Genomic DNA, 22,276 nt, shown 5'->3' with positions numbered 1-22,276 from the left:
CAAGGGAAGGAGAGGTCGGTTATGGTGGAGGAGGGGCCATTGGGAAGACATCAAGGGACAGGTGACATTACAGAACAGGGGCATCTGAGACGTGGACTCCAGCTAAGCTTCTGACGGGAGAAGAGAGTGTTAGGAGGGAATGGCAGTGAGCAGGGGCCTGGAGAGAAAGTCTGAGGTGTGTCAGGGAAGAGCAAATGTCTAGAGGATTGTTCATCTCTGTGAACCTGATGCCCTGCTCCTGGGCTGCTTGGACTTGGTGGGATGGGATGGCTAGGGGGGAGGAACTTCAGTGAGGAGGCCAGGAAGACTGCGGCACAGAGTTCCCAGGTGGACCCTCAGGCCCAGCATGCTGTGGAGCTGGCTGGTGAGCAGCCTCCTGCTCCTGACCCTGCCTTTCCCCACCTTGGTCCCAGCGTCCTGCCATTTCTCCGGAGAATTTCCTCTCTGCATCCTGGACACCCTGGTTCAGCCCCGGCACCCAGCAGGACTGCTCCGAGTACCTGAAGTACCTGCTGGATCGGTAAGGGAGGCCAGGCCTGGGGGAAGCCCCTCCCTTTCACGCTATTTTGCCTCTTTCTCAAAATGGGGATGCTACACTGCACTTGTGGAAGGTTCAGAGAAGCGGTGCCATGAGTGTGAGGGAGTTTTGGAGATGCTGACCTGAACCATGAACTGGGAGTGGTGTGTGTGTGTATAACACTGTGCTGTACTTGCTTGAGTGTGTACGTGTGTGCTTTTGTCACAGATCTGGGGGCATGTGTTCGTACAGATATGTATGTAGCAGGTTTGCGTGCCTGTGTGCAGTAAATATGTAGTGTGTGTGCCTGGCTTTGAGTGCATGGAATATACACATGCATGTATATTCCCTGTGCAGACTCCTGCATGTGTGTATGTCTAAATGTGTAGCAAGCCGAGTAAGGTAGGTGGCGTGAATCAGGCCGGTGTGCTGGAAACAGACCCGTGTGTGCGCTAAGACTCTGCTCCCTGCCCCAGGCTGCACGAAGAGGAGAAGACCGGGACCAGGATCTGCCAGAAGCTCAAGCAGTCCAGCTCGCCGTCCCCGCCAGAGGAGCCCCCTGCGCCCAGTTTGACCTCGGTGGAGAAGATGTTCGGAGGCAAGATCGTGACTCAGATCCGCTGTCTCCGCTGCCTCAATGTCTCCTCCAGGGAGGAGGCCTTCACGGACCTCTCTCTAGCCTTTCCGCCGCCTGAGCGCTGTCGCCGCCGCCGCCTGGGCTCCGTGATGCTCCCTGCAGAGGGCGTGGGAGCCCCGGAGCCCCCGCCGCCCGCAGCCCAGGTCCCGGGCAGGGCGGGTGCTCAGAGGCAGAGGAAACACTGCATCACGGCCGACGGGCCCCCGACCGTCCTGGGCATTGAGGGCCCGGGCCCCCAGGGGCCCGCGGGGCAGAGCAGTCAGGAGAAGGCGGAGAAAGAGGGGGACGCCGAGGAGGAGCGAGGAGAGGCGGCGGCCCCGCCGGAGGAGGAGCCCGAGCCCGAGCCCGAGCCCGCCGGCCCGCGCCCCGCGCCCCGCAGCGCCGCCCCCGGTGCGGAGGGCTCCCGCTCCGTGCTGGACCTGGTCAACTACTTCCTGTCCCCGGAGAGGCTGACGGCGGAGAACCGCTACCGCTGCGAGCCCTGCGCCTCGCTGCAGGAGGCCGAGAAGGTGGTGGAGCTGCGCCAGGGCCCGCGCTACCTCATCCTCACCCTGCTGCGCTTCTCCTTCGACCTGCGCACCATGCGGCGCCGCAAGATCCTGGACGACGTCGCGCTCCCGCTGCTGCTGCGCCTGCCGCTGGCGGGGGGCCGGGCGCAGGCCTACGACCTGTGCAGCGTCGTGGTGCACTCGGGGGTGTCCTCCGAGAGCGGGCACTACTACTGCTACGCCCGCGAGGGCGCCGCGCGCTCGGCCCCGGGCACGGCCGACAGGCCCGAGCCCGAGCACCAGTGGTACCTGTTCAACGACACCCGCGTGTCCTTCTCCTCCTTCGAGTCTGTCAGCAACGTCACCTCCTTCTTCCCCAAGGACACGGCCTACGTGCTCTTTTACCGGCAGCGGCCTGGGGAGGGACCCGAGGCCGAGCCGAGCTCCCCCAGGGGCCGCGCAGAGCCCGCCCTCCACAAAGACCTGATGGAAGCCATCTCCAAAGACAACATCCTTTTCCTGCAGGTGGGCAGCCCTTGCTCTGAGCTCCTGGGTGGAGGGGGGCTTCCCAGGCCACCCCGCTCAGAGGAGTTACTGCTCCTCCCCGAGTCCCTCCCTCCCCTCCCCCTCCCCCCTCCTGTCACTTAGTGCTGGGATGTACTGGGGACCAGACAGGTATAACCCCCTGCTTCAGAGAAACACATTGGATAATCATGTGATTTATTCAGCGTTCGTAAGTGCTGAAGGGGCCGCGTGAGCAGGTACAGAGTGCCCCTGGGGCACCCAGCGAGCCTGCTCTGTCCCTGTGCCTCGGACTCCACTCTTTAGTGTCAAGGGTGGTGTCAGAATCCTTAGCAACTGTAGCAGCAAGGGCTCTGACCCACGAGAGGGGTAGTGGCTGCGGACAGCAGCGCCTGGGGTTGGTGTTTACGTGGGGAAAGGCAGCTCCTGGGATGGGGACACCGGGCCTGCTTGTAGGGTTCTGCCAGGCTGTCCAGCAGAGGCGGGCCTCAGTCCAGCGGGAGGAAGAGCTTGCTCACAGGCGAGTTGTGCCCAGTGCCTTGAGCAGTGAGCTGGACAGTGGCACCAGGAAGCCCTCAGAGAGGTCCCCGTGCGGTGGGACATGACCCTTGACGTCCCTGGACCTCCTGCTTCCTGGTGCCACATCAGGCCCTTGTTGGCTACCAGTCTAGTGAGTGCGTTTCTTTCCTCCAAGGGCTGGGCTTTTATTGGGAGAAGGAAGAGAGTCTGCAGCCTAGATACAGGATGAAAGGGTAGGCCCTTCCCATTTCTTCCCACCGAGCTGCACCGCCTCTGGGGCAGAAGCCTCCCGTCTCTGTGCTGGCCCCAGAGACCCAGGGATGCTCTCAGGATGGCGCTGGGGGAGGGAGCGAGGGGAGGACTCTTGCGTTGGAGCCTGAATTTTAAGCTTCCTTCCCCCACGTCCCCTGTGTTCCCAGGAGCAGGAGAAGGAGGCCCGGAGCAGAGCGGCCTACATCTCCGCGCTCCCCGCGTCTCCACGCTGGGGCCGGGGCTTTGACGAAGACGAAGACGGGGACGGAGGCTCTCCTGGGGGCTGCAGCCCCGCCGGCGGCAGTGGCGGCGACTTCCACAGACTGGTCTTCTGACAGGAACCCTTCCCCGTTCCTACCTGTGGGGGTTCCACAGCCGGCCTCAGGGAGGCCCTGACCCCTTTCTTCAGGGAGCCAGGTGAGGGCCCAGGTCCCGGGCAGAGGTGTATTGCCAGGTGGGGTGTGAGGGAGGCTGTGGAGTCAGGTCCAGTACTGAGGGCAAGAAAGGTGGAGCGGGAGCTGCCGGGACACTGGCCCTCGGCCCTAAGGCGCACGGAGACTCGGGTGTAGAGTTGAGACCCAAGCCCCTTAAACTTGGCCTTAGGCCCTGACACTGGGCTCGACCCCATTAGGATTTGCCTCGTGTCCTGGTCAACCTGAAGCACCTTAGATGGACACACTAGCCTTGCCCCCTGTAGACTACCATGTTTGCCATCAAGTAGCATTGCCCTTCCAGCTCCTTTCAGACGACCCTGTTGCTCTGCCCTATAAACAGCAGAGCAGGAGCGAAGCCCTTGCACAGAGAGGGGCCGTGTCACACCTCTGGCTGCCTTGTTCTCTGAGGGGGTTTCACAGGTAATGTGTGGGTGCCTGTACCGTTTGTACCTTTTCTGAGCAGAGTGTAGGTGGGCAGCTGCCTGGCACAGGATTAGAGACTGTCTGCCCCCTGACCAAGCAGCGCAGAGGTGAGGACAGCCCCTCACAGTGGGAAACCCTTCACCCCTCTCCCCTAGCCTGCCTCAGTGCCTGAGATACCACTGTCTGCATCCCCCTCTGGGTAAGACGGGGAGTCCTTATTTCACTGCAAATATGCCTGTGTGTCTCATGAAGCCGTTGTCTGTCCTGGGGAAGCTGGCTGGCTCAGCGCCTCATCAGTTGGCCTGGGGGTAGGAGGGGAGGTCTGGCGTGGAGTAGATACTGACCTCACGTGCCCTGACACTGCTGTACCCCTTCTCAGTGGAGAGAAGAGACCCAGGGTCTCAACTAGGAATAAAAACAGGTTCTTGGAAGCCTTTAAAGATGTCGTCCTTCCCACCCAGTGGCTGTGATGTCCGCGTGCCCTGGTTTCCTGGCGTGTCTGGGGAGTAAGGAGGGCACACCCCCTGCTCGCTGACTGTTCAGCACCGTGCGAGCTGAAAGCACCTACACGGAAGTGCTCTGTAAGCTGAAGGTGAGGACTGGGAGGCTTGAGGCAGGTGCTGGCAGAGGGAAGGGAGAACACACTCATCATCCTGAGGAGCAGGGGAGCCCATTGCCCTTGGAGGGGTGCGTGGGGGCACAGGCGAGGGGCTGCCCAATGGGATGTTGTCAGGGGACTCGCCTGCCAGGTGGGGCTGCAGCCCAGTGTCTGGGAATTTTCAGACCCCAAAAACTCTGGCCTGTACATAAGTAGCTGCTGCCGATACCATATTCCTTCTTCCTTCCCTCTGAGAACTGCGGGGTGGGTGGCCTCTCCTGGGTTGGACATGGGCACACACCAGGAGAAAAGCTGGGAGGCAGGGCTTCCCCCAGGTGCCACTCCACCTGTGGAGCTGGAGAGGCACACAGAGCCCTCATGTAGGGGCCCCTTTCTGCCAACCCTGCCCATCCCCTTTGGGAGAAGAGACGAGGTGGGAAGGCAGGGACAGAGGTGGTGGCCAGTGGTGTGGTCATGGCTTAGCTTCAAGGGGCGCCTGCCTGTGCTGTAGGTGGAGGAGTTGAGTTTTGGCTCAAATGTCATAGACCCTTGAATGTCAGCTCTCAGGGACCAGCGAGTGGGTTGCTAGCCTTTCAGCACCAAGTCACACATTCATTTTTCAGTCCCAGTGCAGGGTGCCTTCTAAGAAAGATGAATTGGCAGATGTTACTACAGTTTCCATTTTACACACCAGGGATACAGATTCTGAGGTAAGGAGGGGTCATTCTTCTAGCCAAGAAAAGTGCCCAATTATTTTCTGTTAAAATGAAAGTGGAGCAGACTGGCCCAGAGCCTTCCTAGGACCATGAGAGAAACAATTTTCTCATCAAGAATATGTTTATGCCGACACATGGGAAGCCCCATCGTGGGATAGTCCTCCCCCAGCCCCTCCGACAGGCAGACTCAGCAGCCCACTCAGTTTGCTTCTAATGGACTTTATTGTTGTCCTGCTCCAACACCATAGTAAAAAGGGACCTGCAAGCACCAGGCCTGTACCATGTGTCACCACAGCAAAAACAGGACCCACACAAACACGTGCCCACCCCACCCCAGACCTACCCACAGGATAAATACGTGTTACAAATTTTTTTTAAAAAGAAAACAGAATAAATTAATAACTTAAGTGATTAGGCACCAACAGTGATTTGAAAAATTAAATGTCAATTTTAAATGACAAGAACCCCAGACTGGGCTTCCCCTAGCCCATTCTCTGTTCCCGACAAATAGCAACAATTCTGTGTGAATGATTCTAAATTTCAAGACATGTAACCAATACACACACAACACACACCACCAAATATCACATGACAGCCTGACTCTCCAGCGGGAACCCCCCCCAGCAGGTGGCCGACCTGGCCCCAGAAAGCTTGGGGAGTCCCAGAATGATAGCCCCATGAGAGGGGCTTTAGAGCTCGTGTGGCCAGTCTCATTCCCCCACATTTGCAGATGGAGGCCCAGAGAGAGGAAGGACGTGTTGCACTCTACTTGCAGAGCTTTGTCAAAGGGGCGTGGGTGGGGGGGAGGGCTGGATGGCCACGCCCCGGGGCTGAGGCGGTAAAGGGGCCAAAGGGCAGACTAGAGTTGAGCGGAGCTCCAATCACTTCAGGATGGTTGTGCTTCTGTCTTACAACTGGGGCATATGTGAATGATTTCAGATTTAGAGGTTACCAAACTCAATCTAGGGAGGGGACTGGGTTAACTGGCTAATGTTCTGGGTGCTGCCCATCCCTGGTGATCCAGACCCTTGAGAGAGGTCACAGGGCAGGGAATTTGCCTTTAAAACAGTTGAGCATCAGCCACATCAGGGGCCTCAGAGACCTAATATAACCACCCATTTCACACATGGGCAAACTAACATTCTAAGGAGACAAGTCTCCCCGTAGCACTCTCTCCCTCTTGTCACTGTTCCTGCTCTACTTTCTTTAACCTTGCAGAGGTGGAGCTGGAAGTGGGTGAGGACGGCTCCTTCTATGGGGAGCCCCAGGCAGGATGGGTCCTGTGTTAACTGAGCTGAGAAAGCACCCCCAATCTTGCCAGGCCACCAGGAGAAGTGAGCTTTGACCCAGTAGGCCAAAGGACCAGTTTTTAAACTGAGCTGACAGGTATGTACTAAACACCTGGTAGTTTGGGGCTTGTGAGCCGGTCTCATCTTCTCTTGTACTTCCTTCCGTCTTTACCCGAAGAGTTTGGGAGTTATAGGACTGAAGGTAGGTCTCCTTGCTGATTAGATTTGAACAGTCTCTGAAGACTCCAACCAGTTTAATTCATATCATGGCACGGTCAGAAAATGCTGGTATTAGGGTACCAACACCTGGGCCCACCTGCAGCCTGCTGGGGCACAGGGACACAGTCAGGGCTGACCAGAGTGCACCAGCAGACCTGCCCACTGCAGGCCACCATGGCCATTCCATCTCCAGAAACAAAGAGCCACGGACCCAACTCCCAAACCACAAGGCTTTCCAAGTCTTTCCTCCCTTCTTCCTCCACTGGACCCAGCGCTGCTCTCCTTCCCTTACAAATCTGACCCGTCTTCTCCTGAGGCCCATCTCAGTTACCTCCTTTTACGAGAAACCACCTTGTCTGATCTCGGTCCCCTTCTAACTCCTGCCCCGCTTGTCCTAGGAATGGGTTCATCAGCATTTTCAGTCTCTCTCATGGCCATTACCAATTCCTGGTCCCCCCCCCCCCCCCCACTGATTGTGACCTTCTCAAGTATAGGGTAGTCTTGTCAATTCCTGTGTCCTCAGTGCCTAGAGCCTGGTCCCAGCAGCCATTAATATGTGCTGGTTGAAGTGATTTGAACTAATACTAGGAGGAGGGGGCTACTGTGGAGGAAATAACTTCTCCAGGATGGGACTTCTTGGGAATGGTCGGGCCCTTGGGCTGGTTAGGGGTATGTACACACACAAACTAAAAGGTGAGCGGTAGCCACCTCCACTCAATACAATGGGAAGTCATTTTTTTTTTTAGGAGGACAGTCTATTCCCCAGGGTAAGATGAAACATCTGATCTTTCCAGTTGCCTCTGAAACTCTAGAAAAAGATTCAGAGCCCTCCCTCCTGTCCCTGCAGCCAGGTTTGAGTCCAGCGTGGCACCTGAGATGCGAGGGTTTAACAGAGGGTGATATGAGCTGAAAAACACTCAGCCTGGCACCAGGCCACATGTATACCTGCCCTGGGCACTGGCATAAACCCTGGTCACACTGCGCAAGCTCTTAGCCACTCCCACGCCATCCCCAGGCTCTGTCCTGCTCTCTCCATCAATCCTGGGAACTGCCACCACGCACACCACTCCCCTGACATCGATCCTTCACTTTCTGCTCCACCTCGCATCCCCACGGCACTTCCTCCTGCAAGTCACTGGGCCCCTAGAGCATACATCCCCATGTGCTTTGCTGTGCCCCCATGGCCTTCACCTCTGCCTCTCGTCAGTCACCTGCCTCCCCCTGCTGCACTGCTCATCTTGCAGAAACTTGCTGCCCCGTCCCCCCTGCGGTGTCCCATGCATTACCCTCAACCCCAGTATCACCTCCAGTGCCCCCACGCTTCCTCCCACACTGCATCTCCCAGCCCCGCCCGAACCTTCTCTGACACTGCATCCTCAGGTGGCAGGAACTTGGGGTTGTGGAGCCGCAGAGCTTCCCAGGGCCGACCCCGCAGTCTCCTTGTTCTTCGTTGCCCAACATACTCATCCTCCTGCCTCTCCCACCCCACAGCGGCACTGACACTGGCTGAAGGTGGGGGCCCACTGCAGGTATCACCTCGCCTCTGCATCTGGGGAGCCTAACTCCTTTGTCCGTCGAGACCACTTCTAACCTTCTCAGCTCCTCCATCTGTCAGTGGCCTTGCCTCTCCCCTGAGAAAGGGATGAAGTCCATGTCCACTTTGGTCTGCTGACCCTTGTCCTCCAGGACAGGCTGAGATGACGGGCTTCCTCCAGGACTGATGGAGGTAGCCCATGCACTGGAGGGAAGGGGGCTGGGTGCCGGGAGCAAGCATGAGGTGTGGAATCTGGCTCAGAGCCCCAGCCCTTCCTTCCATATGTCTGGTGGATACTCAGGTCTAAAGGGAAGGAAGAGGCTGAAGGATGTTTTTTGGCAAGAGCCCTAACTAAGGTGAACAGAGGCATGGCCATTACTGATAAAAACCAAAGGTGGGCCCCAAGTGGGCGGAGGAAGTGCCTCCATCAGGCCCTTGCCTCCCAGGGGAAGGGTCAGGGTCCCTGATGTCAAGTGCTTTGAAGGCGAGAGCGGCAAAGTGGAGGGGATGGGTGGGAGGGGGCAACAGGAGAGGAGAGAGGGGAGACAGGAAGGAGCCAGCTTTGGTGCCTCCGGGCCCCTCTCCAGGCTGGGTGGCCCCCCAGTCACAGCTTCGCACCCTTGGAAGGCTCTGAGGACTGCCGCACGTCTGTCCACTCCTGCATGGTGCTCTGCAGGGCCTGGGTCTTCTCCTTGTCCACCTGGACGTAGTCCACCTTCTCGTCGGAAGTGACGGATGACGTGGATGGCTAAGGGACAGGGTAAGGAAGTAGAAGTGCTGTGAGTTACCATGAGGTGGGGGAGCCCTTCCTGAGCTGTCTCCAGGGGAGGGGAGGGGAGAGGAGGTGGGCCTTATCTGCAGCTCTGCCTGTGGACTGTCTGCTTTTTCTGAATGTGGCCATTAGAGCCTGACTCCAAACTGCATCCTCCTCCTGTGTCATCCAACAGCCCCTCCAGCCCCGATTTCCCAGCTCCTAGGAGGACCCAGGCCCTTCTTGGCCTGGGGTGTGGGTCCAGTCCCACATCTCTATGTCCACCCACCTCTGTGACCACTCATCCAGGGGAAGGAATTTGCTGGGGGCCAACAAGCACCAGCCATAGGCCTCTGTGTGTATTCCTTTGGGAATCACTCACAGCCACCCTAGGAGGGGGACCTGCCCTTTTCTAGGCCCGGAAGTCCCTTCAGAAGGCCACCGCATCAACAGCAGGGCCCTGGGACCCACACAGGCAGTAAGTGCTCTTCAAAGAGAGCTTGGGACCAGGACACAGGAGTCCCAGGTCTTGGGCCTGTCACTCATCGACTCTGTGACCTTCAGCAGAGCATGTCTCTCAGTGTGCTTTCCCATCTGTACAAGGGGGATGGCCTGGCTGATGAGGTCCCATGGACCCAGGGTACCTGGGTGCTGGGGGGGGGGGGGAGGGGATGTGCCCTGTAAGACCCAGACGACAGCACAAGTAGCAAGAGATGGAGTGCTGCTGTTCAGGGCTGAAGGCGCCCTCCTCCAGAGCCCTGAGAGCTCGACACCAGCCCACCCCACCCACCTTGCGGTGGGGGCTTGGGGAGCTTGGCTGGAAGTCCAGGGCCAGATAATCGACGCTGCCGGTGCTCTTCTTCGGGGCTGGACTGTTGGTGCCACTGGGAATGGGCGATGCAGACACTGGGTTTTGCTATCAGGAGGAGGAAAACAACTGTTCGTAAGTTTAGGAACTGGACTAACCCACCACCCGAAAGCACACCTCTGGGAGTAAGAGCTGCTGGCCGACTTGGAGTCAGGCACTGAGCCAGGGACTTTTCATGTGCTCACCTAAACATAACAATCCCATGATGTGTAGATATTACTATTATTTTTAAAAATAAAACTGGTTCAGAGAAATTCAGTGACTTTGCCTGAGGTGGTACAGCTGGTGAGCAGGGACGGGAACCAGGTCTGGTTTGTGGCTCCTAAACCTGCACTAATCCCCTCAGGCGTCAGGCCAGCTCTCACCTGCAGTCTCCCCAGTAGATGAGCCTTCGCTTGCTGGCCCCTAAGAGGGAGCCTATTTCCTTTCTACACTGGATGCTGGAAAGTCATCTTTTGCAGGAACTCTGCTTCTCTCAAACTCCCGCCCATGGCCTACAGTGGGTGGTCACATGGAAGCAGCAGTGTCCTCCCTCCAGCCCCTCAGAGATCTGAACAGAGGGGCCTCCTCTGAGGGTAGGGACTATGATGACCCCACAGTGCTCATTACACAGGTGGTTCACGAAAGATTTTCAGCAGCAAACAAAACAACAAATAATGTAGGAATCCCTGGGCTGCGGTGAGTGAGCTGAGGGGTGGGGATGTAAGGGTTAGGTCCCAGGGGTCTCACCATAGAGACGTAGTTCTCTTCACTGTCTCCCGAGTCCGTGCTGGTGATGCTCTGTGAGGAGATGGGGCGGCAGTACTGGGAGGAGCTGGAATTGAAGGTGTGGCTGTTGTGGGGGGAAGACAGATAGTAAACCTGGGGAAGTTTCCAGCCTCCACCTGGGCCTCCAACCCCTCACACACCCAGCCCTCGGCCCTCAGAGCGCCACACGTCATCAGACAAAGATCTGATGGGGCAGATACAGACGAGGAAACTGAGTCCCAAGAGCTCTAGAGACGGCTCAGCTACTGACGCATGATCATCAGGGTGCGGCCTTCCTGACTCCCAGCCTGGCCACCAGTCCCCTTGCCAACCCTGATGGCTCTGGGCCAAGCTCCTACTTCCAAAAGGACACTCACACAGCCCTAGACCAAGACTTGGTGACAGGTGACTTGAAGGGGAGCTCATCGATGACAGTGGTGTTTCTCAGGTCGAGTGGCGTTGGCTTTGCTGGATCAGGAACAGAAAGGCGAATTATCAGCCACTAGTAAAAATGTCACACACACATTTTTACGCATAACACACGGTATTAATGAATGCTCTCAGATCCATCCTAGTTTTACAAGAAACTAAGGCTCAGCACGGTTACGTAATCTTTGCCCATGTTGACAGGCCTTGAAGTCATGTCTTCAGATTCTAAGTGACATTCTTTGCATTATACCCATGGTCACTGTATTTTCAGAATCCAAAGCGGGGACACAGGGTCTGACCACAGGTTGCTCTCCCCAGATGTGTGACCACGTAGGAAGATGGGAGAATGACTCCTGTGCTGCCCCTGGGCCAGGGCTGTGGAACCTACAGTGGAGGAAGGTGAAAGCCACAGGCCCTGCAGGCTTCCATTCAAGCGCTAAGGTCTGATTTCCCTGCTGACCAGGCCAACTGGGCTGATCTCCACCAGAGGTTACTCTGCTTCTCCCTCTGAGTCCCTGCCGCTGATCCGAGGCCAGCAGTGTGAGGTGGAGGCAGGCCTGGAACCCAAACTCTAGCACTTCTTCCCGGGGCAGATGCTGGGACACAGCTCTAACTTCACTGAACACCTGCTGTGGACCACAGTCAGAGTCCTGGATGCTTTCCTTCTGAACTACTCCCATTTCACAGATGAAGAAAACCAAAGCTCAGAGAATTTAGACAATTTGCCCAAAGACACACCTAGGAAGTCCTATGTGAGGATTCCAACCCCCATTTATGTGGTTTGAATGCTCAAACCTTTCTAGTACATCATAGTGGGTCTTTTAATAGATGACTACTTTGTCAGTCCTGCCCTGTCTACCCCAGATCTAATACTGACCCTTTACCCTTGAATATTATGAGGTACTTTCAGATATAGCATCTATGTCCCTTAATTCCTCTAAGAGGCACGTATTATATTTCCCATTTCACAAATGAACAAACAAGGCTCAGAGACACAGGATTTGTCTCTATTCACATGTCAGCAGGTGGTGGAGCTGAAACCTAACTCTGTCCTGGCCACCAGGCTTCTCCTGCAGCCAGTCCCTAAGGTGCCAGACCACTGGGATACATTTGGAGGGGGGGTGTGTATGTGTGAGACTTAGGGGTGGTGTAAGCCCCAGAGGCTACCACTTCCTCACAAGTAAAGTTCAGGACCCACACCCACTTGATCGCTATATGAATGCAAACAGGCCACTGTCTAGAGGTGGGACAGGGAAAGCGCCGACTTACCTTTCCGGTCAGGTTTGAGGTTGCGGTTGACGGGGGGCGGCTGGATCTCGCTCCCCCGGCTGGGGCCTCGGTGCATAGGAAGGGCTGTCGAGGGGTAGCCAAACGGGTCAAAGTGATGGGGCCCCGGGCTCATGGGGATGTAGATGCTCTGGGAGTTATCACCTGCTCGCTCCATGGCCAGCAGGGTGGAGGAGCCGGGATTCATGGGCACATAGTTGTCTTCGGAATTGGTGCTGTCTGATCGGCCTATGAGTGTTTTCCCTGGCTAGGAAGGAGAGTGAAAGAAATACAGCTGTCACTAGCAAGAAGAAACGAGAGGGGGTGTGGATTTAGATTCAAGGGATGGGCAGTCATGACTGAGTTGTGCTGTGAAGCTGTAAGGCAGACCCTGGGAAAATCAAGTAAGAAAGCAGAGACGGGAAGAAATGAGGTGTGTGGGTCCCTTCTAGCTTCCAGGCTCCCCTGGGATAAATCTTCAGTATGAAATATCCTTGGTGGTTGGGTCCATGAGGCTTTCCAGATGCCTAAGGCAGAGGGTAGCACAGGTTTGGTTCAGACCACCCTCCACCTCGAGTGTGGACTCACCACTAGAAAGTCAGTGTGTCAGGCCCTGAGCTGGGCAAGGAGCACATTAGAAGCCTTGGCCCTGGCAGGTGAGGGCTGGGCCAGCTGTGCTTCCCCGGGCCTGCTCTCAGTGTGACCAGCAAGCTGTAGCCGGAGTGTACAACCCTGCAACCCCGACGACAGCCTTCCTTCCACTCTTGCCCTGTGTGTCCAGACACATAAGCTGCATCTGCTTTGGTTACCTAATTTCCAGTCTTTTCCATGCACCTAGAGTCAGGCCCAGTCTGCTTAGCTGGGGCCTGACACCTTGCAGAACCGTGATCAGCCCCCTCCAGAGGGCAGCCTGGGATCCTGCACTCAAACCATAATTCTGCCACCGAGCCTGACTCTGAGCCACCCCTGGTTGGTGAGCCTTGTAGTCCAGGGTTATCTAAATACACACATTTCCTCCACAGCAGGACACCTGTACCTTACTTTCTAAAAACTCAACCCAGGGTTCTGAACTGAGACAAGAAAGAACTAGGCAGGGTCCTAAGAGGGAGATGGCTATCATTCTTTGGGTGACCTTTAACCCATCCAAGCTGGCTCAAGGACCCCTGGTTGAAGCCCACTCACCAGGAAAGAATTAACTCTGTCACCCACGGACTCTGCAGAGCGGCCGGCACTCTCTCCGCCACGCTGAGGGTACTCGTAGGACTCACAGGAAGAAGCTGTGGCAGGAAGAAGATCAGATGCACTCACAGTTAATCTGTTGTGGACACTCATCAAACCCTCCCCAGTGTTGCTCAGGGTCTCACTGAAACTCCAGATGTTACCCTCAACCCCGTGAGCAGGTATTACTTGTATCACATCACTCCTTGGTTCAGAAATTCCTCCCAGGCTTCTAGACCGAGCTCCAGTGTTGGCATCTACACTGAATCCCTCCCTGACCACTTCCGCCCTCATTTATGCACCTCTAGCTCTATAGCACTTACCACCTGTGCCACTCACGGGGCCATCGCTGATACAGATTCTACAGTAATGTTGATACCTGACTGACTGACTACACGTGGATTTTATTTCCCCAACTGTATGTGAGTTCTCTGAAGGGCAGGGACATTGTTGTCTATGTCTCTGTCATCTCCATTCCAAAGCAGAGGGGGACTGACTGAATAGTGGCTGTACTGGAAGACTGCAAAGAGTACTGAGCCAGGAGTCGGGACCCTGGGTCTAAGGCCCATCTGTACCCGTGACTAACTTTGCAACCCTCAATAAGTGTCTTCACTACCACAGGCCTCACATGAAATGGAGACAGTGAGGCTTTGCCTTGCCAAATTCTCAGGGTCACTACATGGCTTAAACAACAGAGCAGATATAACAATAGGCTTTGCAAGCTATAGAGCAAATGCAAAATGAAAGGTATTGATATTATTGTGCTTTTTGATTACACAGATTATATGCAGAGATGGAATACTCTTAAGTGGAAAACAAGTGACAACAGAAGTTAGACGTTCAGACTTTAAACAGATTCAAGAGGGGTTTGGGAAATATTTTGAAGATCTAATTTTGCTTGAATAATCTGCTAGTCCACATAGGTTTGGCTCATTTGGGCTGGTCCTCTAAGCTGATTTTTACAATCTTTGGTTGGATTTAGAAATTAATAAAATACTATGATTGAGACTTCCAAATGCATAGTATGTTGTTTTGTGGTTAACCAAGAACGTTCTGTCTCCCCTAGTAGAATATTAATTTCTCTGAGGCAGGGTCTGCTACACTCTGGCCACTGTGGGTGTCCACGAATAGCCTCCTGCTGGAGGACTGACTGGGAAGGGTTCTGAGTAGGTGTCTGAGCCATGTCAGTGACTTGGCTGGTCCTCAGGTCTCGTGGGCATGCAGGACCACGGAACAGCGAACTGCTCTCCCCCTCCCCCTGGACCTCGGCTGGGCTTGTACTGACCTCGGTGAAGTCGGCTGTTGTCCATCGCCGGGAGGGTATTGCGCCTGGGGATGGTGGCAGCGGAGGCTGACCTGCTGTTTTCACCGATGGGAGGTCTCTGCTGAGGGCTGCCCCACCGAGGTGTTTCTGCCTGACTTGGCTTGGGGGGTCTGGGTGGGGGAGCTATGGCTGAGTCCCCAGGAGCGGCCACTGCCATGGCATTGTGGTTCTTGTCCAGCGTGAATGTCCTAGGGATCTGGTAGGCGGAGAGGGGGGTGGCCGGAACATCCATATTGTCTACCAGGAGGTCCCCGAACTCCCTGCACAGGGTGTTGCTGGGCGTCTTGAAGGTGTATATGTCCTCGTTATCCGTCTCGGAGCCCGTGAGGCTGCCCTTGGTGTGGCTGTGAGAGGCCAGGCTCCGGGGCAGGTCGTAGGCACTGTCTCTGAATTCTGCATGGTGCCGGCTCGGCTTGGGGAGGCTATAGAAGCCATGGACTTGACCGCTGACCCCGTTGACACAGTGTCCATTGCCCTGGGCAAGTTTCTGTACGGCTGTGTCACTCCTCATGAGGAAAGAGGCCCTGGTGCCCTGAGAGAAGCTGGCACTCCTGACAGAGAAGGAAGGGAAGGGGCAGGCGGTTAGAGGAGGCCAGGACTGCCGCCCAGGGAGGGCAGCTGGCATGGCCAAAGGCCCAAGCAGCCCCTTGGTGCGGGGAAAACACAGGCTGAGGGGTAGGCCGGCGCGAGGTTTATCTCAGTTTACTAGCTGTGTGACCTTGGGCAAGGCACCTCCTCTCTCTGAGCTTCAGTTTATGCACCTGAGAAAATGGTGATTAAAAACATGCTCTGAAGGTTATTCAGAAACTGGACTCTAGTATATAGGTGTTCAATCAATGTGAACCTTTATTCCTCCCCATACCCCCAAATGGCTGTGATTAGCAGGGGCTGGTCTTACCTTACCCCCCCACCCCCATACGCACAGATATCAACAAGCCAGTTATACTTCTAACTTGATCACTGTTTTAAGTCAGAATATATACATTTCAATACAGAGGCTGAGAGACAGTACAAAGAACCCTTAAGTCAGTGTCAGAAAACAGCAAACAAATCACTTTCTCCAAGTCTCAGTTTTCCCACTGCAAAATAAGTCAGCTCACGGGTGCTAAAGTTGTAAGTTATAAAGAACTATTCAAACGTTAGCTAATGTTTCTACTATGTGCTATGGTTTGTTGAGAGGCATTTATAAGGAGAAATATCTCTTTCCAGAAGCCAAAGTATCTACAGGAAAATGGTTTCCTGTTTGGGACCTATATTCAGGATAGAAAGAGTATTACATTTTTTTAAACTTAGGTATTTTGGAAATAAGGTAAAACTGAGCAGTTTAAAGACCTAGGAGTGGAGGGATGTGTGTTTGGTCCCAGTACTGCCACGGATAAGTCTGTGAGCTTCACCAAGCCCCTCCCCAAGGTGTGACCTAGCGGGAGGCTCCGGAGGGTCCATTTGGCTCCGAAGCTGCATACGCCTTTGGCTTTGTAAGCGTGGTTTTCAAACTGGACTGTGTTCTGCATCGGTGCCTTGGGAAACTGGAGGGGAGGTTCTAAGCAAGCAGGGATCCAGGTCTGGTTTTCTCTCTCTTACATTAGGATTCTTCATAGGATTTCATTTGGGGGAAAAGAAAAGAGTAACCACTATTCTAGAACAATCCTTTATAGTAGTGCTTCTCAGCCTTTTGGGGGCTATAAACTGCTAAGAATCTGATAAAAAGCTCTTGGAATTTCTCACCAGAATGTTGTATATATACAATCTGCACATTAAATCGGGGGTGGGGGGACAAAGGTGTCAACCCTCTGAGGCCAATCCACAGAACTGCCTGATACAAGCTTTCAGCACGCGAGCAGCTTGTTTATGTGGCCACCAGGTGGCGGCAGAGAACAGGGCCCAGAGGCCTAGGCAAGGAAGGGAAACAGGTGTCCAGGCCAGGCTCCCTCTTATGTAAACTTGCATCCATTTCAGTCCCCGGACCTTCAGCGGCCCTCTCTCTAGGCCTCTGTGCTCTTTCTCCCTTTCTGTTCCACTCCACGCACATAACCAAGCCGATAGCCATGGGCCTAGTTCACTGCACATCCGGCCTCTAGGTAATGCTGCGCTTGGAGCAAGAGGGTGGGCGAGCCAATGGTAGGCATGCGGTGCTCACGTGGCTCCCATTTGTCTTTGGTGCCTTTCATTCTGACGTTTGGAATTTCCACCGCTCTGCTGGATGCTCCTATCTGGATTACTTCATTGAACAAACATGTACTGATGTCCTACTTTCCATCTGGGCCAGGCATAATGGATACAGAGATGCCTTCTGCCCTGGGTGGGGGGTGGGGGTGGGGCAGGGGTGGAGGAGGGGACGCAAAGGCAAATCATTACAATCCAGTGGGTGAGTAAGCGCCCTAGACAGCTGTATACTAACCCTCCCTGGGGCGGGGGGAGGGGGGCTGTACAGAATGCAAGGGATGCTTCTTCAGAGGTGTTCCTTTTGAGTGAGATGTTCCCTTTGAGTCTGGCAATTGGCCAGGCAAAAGGCAAGAGAAGGGAAAAGGTGTTTCGGTTAGAGGCACAAAGACGTAGAACACAACCCGCAAGTTCAAGGAACTGCACGCTGCTCAGGCTGGAGCGAGTGTGTAAGGAGGCGAGAGAAGACAGCGGAGGCGCCAGGCCAGGGCTGATGGGAACAGGGGCCCGGAAGGTGGGGCTGGGGTGGGGAGAGCACCGCAGGAGTCCTGCAGGAGCCTCAGACACATTCAAGAACGAATTCCCCCCGTTTCCCTCCTGACCCTCCTGTGTTGCTGGAAAAGGCACCAGTGCTTCGAGCCTGAGAGTTACCTACACTGTGCGTTTGCATTCAGTAGCTCCACACGTCCCACGGAATCCACCCCAGTTTTCCTGATAATAAAAGGGCGAGTAAAAGCCTCCCTACCATCTGCCCAGGACCTCTCCCATCCTCTCTACATTCCCACTGACATTTACTTTTCTAACTTCCCAGTGTAAATGTTTTCAAAACGGTCTCATTGCCTTTAGGACTAAGCCACACTCCAACGCCAATGCCTCTGTCCAGCCTCTTCCCCTGGAGTCCCCTTCCCACTCCAGGGTCCACTCAAGCCGGACCGTCCAGTGCTCCCAGCACGCCCCACGCAGTCGAGCCTCTGGGCTTTGGTGTGGTGCTTGCTCTGTCGGAAGGGCTCCTACTTCCGCCTGGCAGGCTCCCGCTCCTTTACCCCTCGAGCTCGGCTCAGATGGCCCATCTTTTAAAGCTGTTTCCCACCCTCCTCTGCCTCCAGGCAGAACCAGTCACTTGCTTAACTCTGTTCCTGGAGCAGGTAGCAACTGCTACCTGTGTGACATACTATGACTTCCTCAAGGAAAGAAAGCCTCATTCATTTTCCTCCTCAGCACCAGATTAGTGCCTGTCACATAGTAAATAATGAATAAATGTTGAATGGACAATAGGAGAATGCAGAAGAGCGTGGGTGTCGCCATCCCCTTTCCTGAGCTTAGCGTAAACCCTTTGGGTCAGGAGATCAAGGCCCCTCCCCTCCCCTTTCCGAAACCACTAGCTGCGTCCCGACTGCTCACTGCCCAGGCGCCCTCCCCTCTGACTCGCAGAGCCACGCGCTCCTCCCTAAGCGTGTCCCCAGTGGTCTGAGCTCCAGCCCGGCTTGCGTTGTCCACCTTTCCCTGGGACGCTTCCTTGGTGCCTCAGACTCACACACATGATGCAAAACAAGCCTTTTTGGTCCACAGAGGTGTCGCAGGTCCTCGAGTTCTCCTTTCCACGTCACCACGCCTTCCTCTGCTCCCACACACTTCACGCCCCCATCGCCGCACGCGCTCTGCCTTGTGCCAAAGCCGCTTGGGTCTGAGTCTTTCCCCTGCTACCAGACCCTGTGCTCCCAGGAGGCAGAGGGCCTGTCCTGTGCTCCGGCCTAGAGCCTGGCATGTGGTAGATAACACGGAGGCGCATCGGGGGGGGGGGGGGGGACCAAGCGTTACTTCGAGAATCCGGTGGAGGAGCTGAACAAGGGAAACAAACTTGGCCAAAGTTCCACACTCAGGTGGCAGTGGAACTGGTTCTAGCCCCCAGGTGTCTGGACGCCCTGCTCAAAGCCCACCCGGATTTGGGCAAGAATCACGAGGGGAATTCCGAGCACCCAGAAATCCAGGGGCCTTTACTACTTCCATGTGACCCTTCACTGAGGCCCACGTCACCGCGGTGTGCCGAGCTGCTCTCCTGGGGAGAATACCTGGAAGCAGGGGATACGGAGACAGACGTCTCTTCCAGGGCTGTGGCCCCACACAGGCCTCGTAAAATGCGTGTGCTACTGGGCCAGACACATTACACAGGGTGTAGCTTTTAAACCTTCGGAGAGACAGGTTCTACCCTCACATAGCGGAGGGGGAAAACAGCAGTGGGCGGAGCTGGTACGGGAGATACTGGAACACAAGTGTGTAGGGGAGCTCCCGGGGGCACAGAGAGGTTTGCGAGGAGACCCTCCTAAAGCCGACAGCTCAGTGCCCTGCCTTCCCAGGCCGGGCTGCCAGCGGCTCCAGTGCTCTGGGTGGGTGGGGTGATCGCACCACCTCTTGTGTATGCTTTGGTCTTAGTATCAACCCCAAACCTCTTCCTTGGCTTTTAGGAATGGTTTCCTAGCTTTCCCAGCCCTCATTTTGCACTGGGTCTTCTGCACACTTATATATAATTGTATGTCCACACTACACCACGGTTTCACTCTTTTCCACCTTACTAGACTACAAGTGCTCCAATGATGAAGGTCCTGGTTTGGTTTTTAAAGGCTATGTTCTCATTTAAGAAGAACGAGTAGGTAGATTAACCATCTTTTAGAGCTCTGTAGCTGTGACTGGCAATCTTTTTTTAAATTAAAATACTGACATTCAATATTATATTAGTTTAGGTGCATAGCACAGTAGTTAGACATTTATATATATAACTCACAAAGTGATCCCCAGATAAGTCTAGCACCCACCTGGCACCATACATAGTTATTACAATATTATTTGACTACAGTCCCTATGCTGCACTTTACATCCCCGCGGCTATTTTGAAACTGCCAATTTGTAGTTCTTAATCCCTTCACCTTTTCCACCCAGCCATCCAACTCTCCCTCGCCTCTGGCAACCGTCAGTTCTCTGTGTCTATGAGTCTGGTTTCATTCCTTTTTTACGGCCGGGCACTATTGCATTGCACATATGCACGGCATCTTCTTTATCTACTTGTGTACTGAAGGGCGCTTGGGTTGCTTCCGTCTCTGGGCTGTCCTAAGTAATGCTGCAGTGAGCATAGGGGTGCATGTATCTTTCTGAATTAGTGTTTTGGGCTTGTTTGGATAAATACCCAGAAGTGGGACTGCTGAGTCATATGGTAGTTCTATTTTGATTTTTTTTGAGGAACTTCCGTGCTGTTTTCCATATTACACCAGTTTGCAACCCCACCAACACTGCATGAGGGTTCCCTTTTCCCCACACCCTCACCAACACTTGCTGTTTGTTGATTTTTTGATGGTAGCCACTCTGACAGGTGTGAGGTGATATCTCATTGTGGTTTTAATTTGCTTCTCTCTGATGATTTGTGCCGCTGGCAATCTTAAGAAGTCATTTGGACGATCCTCCTGCACCTGACCCCTCCCAAATGGATCCTTCCTGTGCGGGAAGATGACTCAGAAAGTTCTTCCTTACGATCTCGAAAACGTAAGGTGATCTTGGCATCTCAAACCTTTCAGGTTGCAATCCTGAACCCACCTTCTGCCTGTGGTTATACAGCAAGACTAATAATGTGAAACTAAGTGAAACTAAAAGATGTATATTCTGCGTTCGGTCGATCAGAGTCACTGGGCGAATGAGTCAGAGAAGCCTTAGAAATGAGTAATCATGGTTAAGCTCTCCACTGACATTTCTGATTTCACGTTTCACTCGCCATCTTTCTGCAGGACACTGCTGCAGGGCATTGCTGCGGGGCTGGTGATGCTTTCACTCTGGCATCTCACCACTTGGAATTCCACTCCCCACAGCCCTCACTAGAATTAGGGCTTTCCAAGGCATGTGACTCGGCACAGCGTGTCACCCGTTACAGGTTGAACAGCCTCCTTGAAATGAGAAGACAGAGACTGGCTCGAATCTGGAATGAGGCCCTGAAGGCTGACGGACAAAAATAAATCCCGTGGAACCCACGTGTCTTCAAAGACAAAAAGGACTCTGCTCGTCTTGATGGTGTCAGTTCAAAACTCCTTCCACTGGCAACAGTTACTATTCTGAATTGTCCTTACTGTAGCTCCGTGGAAGAGCTGGATTTTGAAAACGAGTCATTTTAACCAGAATACATATTACTCAGTACTTGAAGAAAGAATAGGGGCTGATACTGTAGTAAAAGTAATGCTGAGGAAGTCGTGGTTTCATCTCCAATGTGCTTTATTTATTGTAACTGTGTATCAGGTTCCCCCCAAATGTGAAAAGGAATAGACGGGAGGCTGGTATTATCAGCTCGTGAGTGTGACTGACTGCAGTAGTCCAACGAGGCCTATTTATGTCTACGCCTGACAGCGACGAACGGCCTGGTTCTCTCTTCAAAGTCCCTACTCAAAAGGAACCCTCTAAGATTATTTAGGAGATCAAACGAGGTAACAAATGGAAAAGTGCCTTGTAAACTGTAAGGCGTCATTTCTTTTTTCCAGGGCACCTAGTGAGCAACGTGAGGGTCAGAGGCAGCGCGGGATTAAAGCCCACCCACGTTCTTGCCGACACCTGGCGCTGCTGCTCTTTTTCATTTTAGCCGCCCCAGTGGAGGCGAAACAAATCTCACGGAGGTTTTAATTTGCATTTTCTTGATGATTCAGCATTTTTTCATATGTTTATTGCCCATTCCTGTATCTTTTTGTGTGTGACATGTCTGTTCAAATCTTTTGCCCACTTAAAAAAATTGGGTTGTAATAGTTTTTTTAAAAATATATTCTAGATATAAATCCTTTGTCAGATATACGTGCTTTGAATGTTTTCTCACGCCTTATGACTTGCCATTTTGTTTACTTATGGGATTCTTTTGAAGAGCAAAAGTTTTAATTTTGATAAAAACTTATCAAACATGGAACAGACCAACAGGTGTCAGAGGGGAGAGGGGAGGGGGGAGGAGGGGAGCCTGATGAAAGAAGGTGAAGGGATTAGCCAAAGAACACGTATGCATAACCCACAGACACAGACAACGGGGTGGCGACGGCCAGAAGGAAGGGGGGGCGGGGGGGGCCTGGGGACATCTGTAATAGTGTCAACAATAAAAAAACACTAAAACTACTTTATCAAATTTTTCTTTTATGATGCCTGTTTTTTGTATCCTATATAAAAATCTTTGCTTAGCCCAAGGCCACAGAGATGTTTTCTTCTATAAGTTTCATAGTATTAGATTTCACATTTAGGTCCCTGATACGTTTGAGTTAACTTCTGAGTAGTGTGATATGAAGTAAGGGTTCTTTTTTTATTCCTATATGGATATCCAGCTGTTCGAGCACCATTTGTTGAAAAGACTTTCATTTCC

At 53.9% G+C, this 22,276-nt stretch overlaps 2 protein-coding genes across 3 annotated transcripts in view; one reads left to right on the top strand and one right to left on the bottom strand.

Moving 5' to 3' along the window:
* Positions 1-4,229, top strand: part of USP35 (ubiquitin specific peptidase 35) — a 43,792-nt gene extending 39,563 nt beyond the window's left edge. For both annotated transcript variants that reach the window (XM_081154306.1, XM_081154305.1), the window contains 3 exons: positions 414-520; positions 994-2,167; positions 3,103-4,229. In XM_081154306.1, coding sequence (XP_081010432.1) covers positions 414-520; positions 994-2,167; positions 3,103-3,270 — 1,449 coding nt within the window. In that variant the 3' untranslated portion in view covers positions 3,271-4,229. The remainder of the gene's footprint in view (positions 1-413; positions 521-993; positions 2,168-3,102) is intronic.
* Positions 4,230-5,314: 1,085 nt separating this feature from the next.
* GAB2 (GRB2 associated binding protein 2) overlaps positions 5,315-22,276 on the bottom strand; it is a 146,725-nt gene continuing 129,763 nt past the window's right edge. Inside the window, exons 4-10 of the mRNA XM_081154307.1 lie at positions 14,713-15,302; positions 13,392-13,486; positions 12,213-12,477; positions 10,892-10,982; positions 10,497-10,599; positions 9,690-9,815; positions 5,315-8,896 (exon numbers count right to left, since the gene is read on the bottom strand). Of these exons, the coding sequence (XP_081010433.1) occupies positions 8,753-8,896; positions 9,690-9,815; positions 10,497-10,599; positions 10,892-10,982; positions 12,213-12,477; positions 13,392-13,486; positions 14,713-15,302 (1,414 nt within the window). The 3' untranslated portion in view covers positions 5,315-8,752. The remainder of the gene's footprint in view (positions 8,897-9,689; positions 9,816-10,496; positions 10,600-10,891; positions 10,983-12,212; positions 12,478-13,391; positions 13,487-14,712; positions 15,303-22,276) is intronic.

The sequence above is a fragment of the Miniopterus schreibersii genome (genome assembly GCF_964146895.1).
Source record: "Miniopterus schreibersii genome assembly, chromosome: 12".
Taxonomy (NCBI): Eukaryota; Metazoa; Chordata; class Mammalia; order Chiroptera; family Miniopteridae; genus Miniopterus; species Miniopterus schreibersii.
This window is presented reverse-complemented; position numbering and strand designations above follow the sequence as displayed.